The sequence below is a fragment of the Primulina tabacum genome, chromosome 5 (assembly GCF_025594145.1).
Source record: "Primulina tabacum isolate GXHZ01 chromosome 5, ASM2559414v2, whole genome shotgun sequence".
Lineage (NCBI taxonomy): Eukaryota > Viridiplantae > Streptophyta > Magnoliopsida > Lamiales > Gesneriaceae > Primulina > Primulina tabacum.
The window spans coordinates 42707191-42718031 of NC_134554.1; the positions used below are offsets into that span (position 1 = coordinate 42707191).

Here is a 10841-nt window from a genome sequence, read left to right on the forward strand (position 1 = left end):
ATCTTCCTTTGGGCCGGTTATTTTCCGCATAGATCTAGATGCACTTTAAAATCATCTATTGTGTTTGGAATTTAACCAAAAAATAGTCTTCCTTTGGGCCGACTATTTTTCAAATAAATTGAACCACAATTTATTTTGAACTTGAACAATATCTATATATCTCAAAAAATCAATTTATTAACATGTAATTTAAATTTAACCAAATTTGAGAAACAAGATATCAACTTAACTTAAAATTTTCACAAGAAAATTTAATTTACCCTAATTGGGCCAAATAAAGCATAGAGACCAAATATTCAAGAAATAAAATATTTGTACCTCAAAATTATTCATCCACAAATATTTTATCGAAATAAACAAAGACGATAAAATAATGAATAATTTCATATTAATTTTATTTCATGCAATTAAATTTTGAAATGGTCGAATTTAATTTCACAAATCAGAATTGCGGAAAACAAAATTTAATAAATGGTCAAAATTCTGGATTACAAAAGCTGGTTCAAAATTAGAAATCAAACAAGGTCTTAAATCACCAAAAAAAAACCCAAATTCGAAACCCTAACCTTCAAACCCGCCGCAGCCACCACCTCCGGCCAAACCAGTCGGCAGCGACCATGACCAGCCGTCGCCTTACCACGGCCGACCATCTCCATACCATTTCCAATGAACAATCACACATAAATCGATCGAAATCAGCAAAAAAAAAAAAAAAAAACAAACGGAATTCGCGCGACCAGATTTACCAGGATTAGTCGCGAAATTCGAATCTATATATCACAACACGCCAGGAATTCATGTCGAATTATCAGAAAATATGAACAACAGTAAACACGTACCAGAATCCATTGATTGATCTAGCGTCAGAGTTATGGATCTTCCAAGGTAACAGAGAATCGACCACCTTATTCTTGCCTTTGATGGGAGAAGGAGAGAGATCTAGAATATGTGCGCCATATATATTCTGTGTTGTATTCTCTGTGCCTTGGGGACCATAACTTTATATAACCTTAGCAGTCTTCAGGGTTTCTACACATAAGGTGGACCATACCAATTTATTTAATACTTTGAAAACCCATAATTAATTAGATTACTTTATTGGGTGGTTTGAATGATAATTTATTGATCATTGTTAAATGCTAACATTGACTTAATTAAATAATTGAGAGTCGTATATATGTATTTGGATAATTTTTTCTCCTTAGCTAGTTTTTGCGTTGAATTCAAATATTAATATTAACATCATATGATAAACAGATTCTAAGTTCAAGATTCATCTTTTATTATTGGATTGTTTTGTAGACTTCTTTATCTCCACGCATATTATGTTCTTCCAGCACACTAATCTCAATCGACGTGAAGTTTATATTACTGAGGTGACAACAATTCATTGAATTCCTCAATTTTATTTTTCATAAACAATCTACAATCCCAAAAAAGCTAGAAAGAGAGAAAATATTTCATAATAGGACGAATTACACAAGTTGTCAAAGAATTTAAATAAAATAAGATAATGATATCATTTATGTAATATAAGACTAATGTAACAAATATATTTATATAGATTCTTACCATAATTATAGTGTAAGATTTTGTTATTATGCAATGTGACTTTATATTGATTTTATAAAAAAATTATTGATAAATAAACTTGTTACATAAATTTTTTATATTATAAAAATTATTGTATAAATCTCATTGCACGTAACTTCGTTCGTATTATATAAAATGTGGTTTACAGTACTGGCTACTGCCCTTTAATGGCTGCGGGCCATTCTGAAAGCCCATTAGTCCATAGGCCACGCTGATCAGACTACATTCTTCTTCTTCTTCTTCTTCCAGATTGCAAACTTCCGATTAATCCTGCCTGATTTTCATTTGTTCAAGAACCACCATGTTCGCAGCTTGCCGGAGATTGTCAGGTGCATCATGTCTGGCGGATTCGCTCCGTTATTCAAATTCAAGCGTCAGACTGTATTCGTATTCCACTTCCTTTAGAGAAGAAAGAGACACTTTTGGCCTCATTCAAGTTCCCTCCGACAAGTACGTACCATAATTCTCGTTTTTCTCGCTCTCTCTCTCTCTCTCTTTGCTCTTCGATTACTTCTCACGGCTCAGCTGATGATCTTTATTTTCTTTGCATTTTTATGATTTGTTCAAAGCTTATTGGACGCGGAGCTAAAATGCGCTTTGTAGTTTTGTTCACGGCTGTTCGCCACCTTTTTTCCTTGATTTTGAATTTCTGTACACTCGTCTATTGGGATTCATCCACTCTTATGAGGGATCACATCCCATGATTCAACTGAATTCTCGGCAATTAGTACATATGCCTCTTAAACTGCATCTAAAGTTCCAGCATTTTCAACTTGTCATTGTTCTATGTGGGCAATTGTTTGTTTACCGACAAATTCGAAGTTGAGCGGGTGTTACTATCAATGAGACAATGACGGCAGCTCGTTCTTTGTTTTTGGGTTTTTTGACGATATATATAATTAAATTGATCAGATTACTTGATGCACAGGCTCAAAGATCGTTGCAGAACTTTGACATTGGTGGCCAGCGTGAAAGAATGCCTGAATCAATTATACGTGCATTTGGGATTCTTAAAAAATGTGCTGCTAAGATGAACTGCTTGTCATTAGTTTAGTTTTTCCCAACGAACATGGACCAGAGCCAGTTTCATTTTGTTTGTTTATATTGAGATTTTTTAGAGCATATTGTACTTTCATGATTGCTATCTACTGTAATGGCACTTTAATATTTGGTATGTTTATTCCCTTGACTTGGTATGTTTATTCCCTTGACTTGGTATGTTTATTCCTTCAACTCAATCTTCTTTTCACACATGTTGATCAGTTTGTGGAATCATGATTGTATTAATGTATTTATTCATGAATATTTCAATATCCAAATTGTTGCGCCCACCATTGCTTTATTATTTGTAATATTATGGTTCTTAAATTTCTTAGGTGACGTGTACAAAATAGACCATAGTATTGATTACTGAATGAGTTATTGAAGTGTTTGAATTTCAAGATTTATGAACACTATGTTTTTTAACTAATTGATAACATCAAATATCTAACCGGGATGACTCGAGGGTACCATTTTTTCTGTAGGTAAACATGGAACTATGGACTGGATCCATCCACAGGGAATGCAATTTTGCAAGCTGCTCAAGAAGTGGCCGAGGGAAAATTGAGCGATCATTTCCCATTGGTAGTCTGGCGAACTGGAAGTGGTACCCAGAGTAACATGAATGCCAATGAGGTACTTGGTTTTGAATTTTTTGCTTCTAGTCTATGTGGTTTGTTTCTTTAGGCATCTACATTTGACACGACCTTTTCAATTTCTTACTTGATTGGGTCACTATTTTATCTTGATATATGCTACTATTATTATTTTGTTAACATTTAATTGGGGCAAAGAAACTGGCATTGTCCAAAAGGTCTGAAGGAAGGGGAGATTTGATCCGAGCACTTGAAGGTCAAGTTTTGGATTTTGATTGGTGACAATGAATCAGTGATATGTTGGTCATTCTTTAGTGTCTCCTTGAGCAAGTTGCATCCTTGACAAACTGCATTATCATTGTTTTATTTAACACACACTGAGATCAATTGTGTGAAATGGTTTCCTGTGCAACATAGAGTTATAAATAATGTATTTCTATTTAGATCCAATGTTATTATCATGTATGAGGCTGAAATTCTTGGCCACGAGCTGGGTGAAAGTTTGTGCATCCAAATGACCATGTGAACAGATCATAGTCTTCTAATGACACCTTTCCAACTGTAAGCCCCATGCTCTGTGATTGCCAGTCACATGTTATTTGAATTATTGGGCAGCTGGTTGAATTTCCTTGGGTTATCTTATACATAGGTAATGCACATTGCGGCCGCAATGGAAACCAATAATGGACTAGTACCGAAATTGAAACAATTGCACACAACACTGCATTCAAAGGTCAGATAATTGCCCTCAGTCTTATTTGGGATGATATTTATCATTTCTAAAGTCATCCAGCATTCTGTTCATCAATCTATTGACAGCGATCTTCCTCTGGTGGCTTTTGGTTTGGGTCCGTATGATGATCATTCTGACTTCAGATTTATTTATGCCTTTTTCCAAGGGAATGGGATTATAATGATATTTGGATTGTGCTCAACCCTGCCATTTTCTTTTATTTATGCACACACTTCTGTTTTATTAGATATTATCTTAGCGCTTGACCATTACTGTTAATCCCCTAATTTGTACAAATGAATTGCTATATTTGTAGACACTAAGATTACCATACTATGTTGATCACACCCACGTTAAGTGACGGAATCTGCTCTGTATTTAATTTTAGACTGTCGATCTCAAAGACATTGTTAAAATTGGTCGGACGCACACACAAGATGCGACTCCTCTGACACTGGGACAAGAGTTTAGTGGATATACCACTCAAGTATGACTTTTATCCATTACCTTTAGCAATATTTCCTAGTTTTAGTTTAACTTATAAGGTTTATAACATACTTATTAAAACTCTAAAGATTTTCTCTCTGGTTGCAGGTAAAATATGGAATCGATCGGGTATTATGCACCCTCACTCGCATGTATCAGGTTTGTTTATGTCCTCACTATCGTTCTATTCTTTAATTTCAACTTTGTCTGCTTCCTCCCAATCTGTTCCTAAAGTTTTGGAATGCATATGCAGCTTGCACAGGGTGACACTGCTGTAGGAACTGGTTTGAACACCAAGAAAGGGTAAGCAGATGTTTGCTGCATGTTCCTAGTTACTTGATCTGTGCTATTTTTTGTATCTTTGTGATAGTGACATAATGAAGTGATAATTTATATGTTTCACGAAATCAACTGTATGTTATCAGGTTTGATGTAAAGATTGCTGCGGCAGTCGCCAAGGAAACTAATTTGCCATTTGTTACTGCCGAAAATAAACTTGAAGCTCTTAATTCTCTATTTTAAGTTTTCTACTGTGAATTTGAAGCACTGCTAATTCTCTATTTCTTAAGTTTTCTTCTGCGTTAACAACTCTAAAGTTTATATCTTTATTGGGCTTTTGGTTGTAGTCACTACAAGATTTATTATTTCAAATATAACTTTGATTAGTTTGACTTCATGTATCCGCAAAGTTATTTTAAGAATTTATCATCCAGAAATTTTCCTTTGTGATTGTCACTCGAATAGGCTGCACATGGTAGTTTTGTTGAGACAAGTGGTGTCTTAAATACAATTGCTGTTTCTTTAATGAAGATAGCCAATGATATTCGTTTTTTGGGAAGGTATGTGAAATATAGCCATATCTTTTAATGCCTGTATTACTTCAATTCAATGGGGTTGTTCACATCTTCTCATATACCAGCGGTCCACGTTGTGGCCTAGGAGAACTCATACTTCCTGAAAATGAAACGGGCAGCAGTATAATACCGGTAATGTTGTTTTTCAATTGATTTATTTTGAATTTTAACCTATCTACTGTTATGATGATTATTCATTGTCCATAACGCAAATAATCTTTCACATTACAGGGGAAGGTGAACCCCACACAGTGTGAAGCTCTGACAATGGTGTACGCTCAAGTAATTATAAGCTATAATCATGATTAAATTATGCAAAATGTTGCTCGATAGTTTCATTCTTTTTTCCTCTTTTATATCCAGCAATTTCTTAATAATTTTCATATGGTCCACAGGTTATGGGCAATCATGTTTCAGTTTCAGTGGGTGGATCAAATGGTCATTTTGAACTGAATGTTTTTAAGCCTGTAATTGCGAGCAATGTCTTACATGTATGGCCCTCTATTTATTATATCAGTATTAATATCTCTGTCTTTATGCTATTTGTATTAGAAGTCAAGTTACTCTTAATTAGGTACCTTTGTGAAACATTGGGGGGTGGGGGGTCGGCTAATAATATGTAGGCAACTAGGTGAATCTGGTAAAAAAAATTGAACAGAGGCATGATATGGATATCATACAACCCAGTTTGGAAACTACAGAATTTTATTGTATGGATGGAAGTTAGCTTGTGGTACTTTTGTCTGTCTGCACCATCTGACTGCAGTTTTGTAGGTGAGGCAGATATTACTAATCTTTCCACTAAGTAGTAGATCAGCTCCTTTATTTTCATGTTTTTGTCTCTCTCTCTGTCCTTTATTTTCATGTGCTTGTCCCTCTCTCTATATTGATAAACATGTGTGTGTCTGTGTCAATCATTGCGTATAGAAAATGATTTTTAATATTTGTATATTTGTTGGTTAGTCGTTGAGATTGCTTGGGGATGCCTCTGTTTCCTTCGAGAAGAATTGTGTGAGGGGAATTCAAGCCAATGAAGAAAGAATTTCTAAGTTGTTACATGAGGAAAGTCGCTATATGGCACGATTTCTTGAAATTTCATTTATTTAGCCGATGCAACACCCTTTGTCTAATGGAAAATCGATCCCTTCTTAACCTTGCAGTCCCTCATGCTTGTCACATCATTGAACCCTGTAAGTTTCCATATGCGCGTTAATTTTTTTATTCTATTTCATTTACATGTGTGTGTATATATCAATATTTATAAATGGAAAGCATTTTGTACACGCGCAGGCACACATACATATTTGAACTGTTGAATGATACAATTTTTTATTATAGAAAATTGGCTATGATATTAATGCTGCCACAGTTGCCAAGAAAGCTCACAAGGAGGGATTATCCTTGAAGGTTTGTTCTTCACCCTGAATAATTCATTATTAGCTGTCCAAATCTCATTACACTGATCTCATCAATTTTATGCCGGAGAATCTAATTGTTTTCAAGTGCATTAGCAGTGCAAAATTTCGTTCTACTCGATAACAGAACGAGATGTTGATGGTGTAGGAAGCTGCCTTGAAACTTGGGGTTCTCAAATTTGAAGATTTGATAGTCTAGTTGTACCAGAAAAGATGATTGGCTCCTCTGACTAATTACTAGTTGCGAGAATCAACGCCTATTCTTGATGATGCAATTTTTTGGTTTTCTGCATGGTTTAGGGAAGATTGCCACCATTTTTGCAAGAAAAACAATAATCGATCCATGAATAAGATTTATAAAATAATTCATACACCGGCATTTTGGATTTGTGCTACTGAAGACTGAAGTTTGTTATTATTGCCGATGGCCTATTGATGATTTACGATATATCTAAATAAAGAGATTCGGGCAAACCCACCTAACAATCAAAACTAAATGGTCTCCTTTCATCCAAGTTACTTTCTCTACGCAAAAAGGGAAGTGTTTAATTCGAATTCACAGTACTGTATTCTCCAATTGAAAGCAAAGAAACCTGAATTGGAACCATCAGCTCCTGCTTCTCTCCACAAAACACGGTCTCGGACTCTAAAGCAATGGCTTTACTTTTTCTTTTTTTTAACATGTTGTGATGGCCTTCATGCTATCAAACATCACAAATCACAATCCTTTGCTTGTTAATTCAATAGGTCTCCGTTTATAGTCATTTCTCCGAAACACCCAACGCAATCATAAACCTTTTTTTAGAAAAAAAAAAAAAGAGGAATAAAGTTAGGAATTTGGTTGGGTTCTGATATAAATTAAGGCTCAAACGAACACAAAATGTGGTATAGGTTGATAATGTATCCCCCCAAAAAAAAAAAGAGATAGAAGAAAGTAATAAAGAATAATAAATTAAATACAATAATAATAAATGATGAGTGTTAAGAGTGGCGATTCCGGTGAAGTATCTCCTATAAGTTGCGAACCATATACCTTAGTTCCGCCGTCGAAGAGAAAAAGGTGCGTGCTTCTCTCTCTTCTCTCGTCTGGGATCCCGAAATCTAGGGTTTCATTCCCGAACGTGAACATTTACTTCAAATCATTTTTTACTTGTTGGTCTTTCAAATTCTTTCATGCTTGCATTGTTTAATTTCGTATCCTCACTTTTGAATTGAATGAAATACACTGGAAAGCTTCACTTGCAGCTGCACAAGTCAGCTCTGAGTAATATTTTCCCCCTATTGCCTCTTGAACCCAAATATTTTGCTGAAGTTGCATGTATTTACTGGAAAACAAAAAAAAAAAAAAATTTGTTTAGGAGATTTTATATTATTCCCAAATAAAATGCGATGAAGGTTTTGTAAGGTAGCTGATCTTCTGTCATCTGCCTGAGGAAGAATAATTGAGGGTCGGTTTAGTCGCTTTCTGATAGCATATGTTCCCTTATACCTGGGTATATTCTATTTTATCCTCGCCAAACATGACGGAAAATGTAAAATTGTTTCGTACATGATTCCTCAGGTTTGCGTTCCAGAAAGTAAAAATGTTTTCATTCTCAAGTAACATTTTTATTGTCCTAGTTGATTCCGTTAATGATTATGGTAAGGTGGCACTATTTTTGGAGGAAAATTGATAAAGGAATTAAATTTATTTTTCATTTTTCAGATTATACGCAACCTGGAAATTCCATGTTTACTCTTTTTTATCCCTGTGGTTTTATACGATTGTTTGGGTGGTTATTCTTTTTTATGTTATCTTGTTATCTTTATGTTCATTTGATTTCTAGGGTTTGCATTGTGCAGCATGGAGAAAGTTCATAGCTTTTGGCAGTTGGGGGATGAGCTACGAGGGCAGTCAAAAGTTTCAGAGGACCATGCCTGGTTTATGGCTGCTTCAAAATTGGCTGAGCATACACGGTCTAAGGCTGAACGAAGAATTAACATATATCTCTCAAAAGGCCCTGCTGAAGTGAGGCACAGGGGCAATTTTGGGTTTCAAGAAGATAACAAGTTTGAAAGTTTTAATTTCAACATGTTAAACCTGGAGCCTAAGTTCAGTGAGAATGTAAGCAAAAGCTCCCTGACTAATGGCATCCACAATATGGATGCTGTGTTTCAGAATACCATAGCCAACTCTATAAGGACTGGATCAGGAAGTAAATATGACAATATCAACAATCACAAGGATCCATATAGCAGCAACAATAACAAGGATGATAGTGCAGGTATTTACAATTCTACTGACAAAAGGTTTAAGACTTTACCGGCTGCGGAAATACTTCCCAGGAACAAGGTTTTGGGTGGATATATCTTTGTCTGCAATAATGATACAATGCAGGAAGATTTGAAGCGACAACTCTTTGGTAATTTTTTAAATAATTTTTTTGGTATTGCGAAGACCATTGGTTTATCGAGACGACTTTGGCCCATGCTTTTGCATCATCCATGCGTGGATAAAAGTTGCTGAGGACTGAGTTCTTTTACTGGAGATGTGATTTATTTGTTTTTTCTTGATAACATCGGAGTGGGTGATGGTGGCTGCAAATGGTTAAATTTTAGTTCTTGTTGTAGGTGATTTTCTTTGTTTCAATGTGTAATGCGTATTTTGAAACAATGGTACAGGACAGTTACTTCTATGGTAGTCATATGATGATTAAATCTTGCAGGTACTTTCACAGTTCTGTAACAAACTTTACCATTTGCTTTGAGATTCTAACATGTTTTTAGTGAATAAACTTAGCAAGGCTTAATCGACATCGCCACTCTAATTCCTTGTTTCTGCCTTGAAGATCTTTTGTGTTTATTTATGTTCATTTACAGTATTCCCTATCCATGTGAATATGAAAATTTATGGCTTTTGCTGATAATTATTTCATGGCATATGATACCTACTTTTTGTGTAATTGTACAATCTTTTGTAGGCCTTCCACCAAGATACCGAGATTCTGTGAGAGCAATAACTCCTGGCTTACCACTATTCCTCTACAATTATACCACTCATCAGTTGCATGGCATTTTTGAGGCATGTTCCAAACTTCTGTTAATCGTGTACAATTACTTTCATCAAACTTGAGTCCACACATGGATTGCGATTGTGGTGAATGTATCTTAATGCGTCTGTTGACAGTTTTGCGTGGTTGTGCCGGTGATTATATCTTAATACAAAATAATAAACACATGTAAAGATTCTAGGATTCTCACATTTTAATGTGCCGACTCTAGAACTTACATTTTGCATTCTTCAAGCTATTAAATGCTTTGGTCTTTGAATATTATGATGAACCATTTTAATGAAAACTTCCTAATTGTTTCTCATTCTCATTTTTTCACAGGCAACGACTTTTGGGGGTTCTAACATTGATCCGACTGCATGGGAAGATAAAAAATGCAAAGGCGAGTCGAGGTTTCCTGCACAGGTAAATTTCATCTCGTAAAATACAATGTTTGGCTGTTTTTGACTTGGATTTTTGACTGGTTGGTTGTTTTCGACTAGGTAAGAATTCGTATGAGGAAACTCTGCAAGCCTTTGGATGAAGATGCTTTTAGGCCAGTCCTCCATCATTATGATGGTCCTAAGTTTCGTCTTGAGCTGTCTGTACCTGAGGTAAGATTTGAACAGTTGTTTCTGGAAAATCAGTTAGTTTCAACAAGGAAATTGCTAGTCTTAAATTATCGCTGGTACTCCAGACCTTGGATTTGTTAGATCTCTGTGAGCAGGGCGATGCATAAAATGTGATTGCTGGCCGGGCAGTGTAAACAACTTGTGCCGACTTTATGGGTATGCTGCTGTAGGTTTTGTGGAGCATGGTGTGTGCCTCTCAGATTTTTCCATAGAGCGCAAGCTTGGAAGCCAAATCTGATCTGTGAGATACTGCTCTGTTATTGAGGGTAGGATTGGCTTGTTCTTGTCTGAATAATTTGTGTATCTGTGTATTAGCTATAGTAATTTAATAAACATCTCAACAACTAGTGTGTAATGTTGAATTTGTGTCATGATCATGTATGTTGTTCCATCCTAACAGTTGCATACAAGTATAAGCTTCAAGGGACCTTGTTGCCTTATAATGCTAGATTTCGAGCTAGA

General features: G+C 35.4%; 1 protein-coding gene and 1 pseudogene across 7 annotated transcripts; both read left to right on the top strand.

The window, feature by feature from the left end:
- Positions 1–3879: 3879 nt before the first annotated feature.
- Positions 3880–7515, top strand: LOC142547806 (fumarate hydratase 1, mitochondrial-like; annotated as a pseudogene).
- Positions 7516–7618: 103 nt separating this feature from the next.
- Positions 7619–10612, top strand: LOC142547803 (uncharacterized). Of its 7 annotated transcripts, none has more exons than XM_075656265.1 (6): positions 7623–7778; positions 8561–9120; positions 9679–9779; positions 10090–10173; positions 10251–10361; positions 10445–10612. In XM_075656265.1, exons 1-6 carry the CDS (start codon positions 7690–7692, stop codon positions 10484–10486), a joined length of 987 nt encoding a protein of 328 aa, XP_075512380.1. In that variant the 5' UTR covers positions 7623–7689; the 3' UTR covers positions 10487–10612. The 7 variants fall into 7 exon arrangements, with proteins under 7 accessions (XP_075512384.1, XP_075512380.1, XP_075512381.1 ...); XM_075656266.1 differs by having other exon boundaries at positions 10475–10612; XM_075656269.1 differs by having other exon boundaries at positions 7619–7778; positions 8561–8982; positions 10251–10612.
- Positions 10613–10841: the final 229 nt, after the last annotated feature.

Coding starts and splice junctions, on each gene's coding strand:
- LOC142547803 (XM_075656263.1), top strand. CDS start 7,690: ATGATGAGTGTTAAGAGTGGCGATTCCGGTGAAGTATCTCCTATAAGT. Junction 9,121..9,678: donor TTTGAAGCGACAACTCTTTG/GTAATTTTTTAA, acceptor AATCTTTTGTAG/GCCTTCCACCAAGATACCGA. Junction 9,780..10,089: donor AGTTGCATGGCATTTTTGAG/GCATGTTCCAAA, acceptor ATTTTTTCACAG/GCAACGACTTTTGGGGGTTC.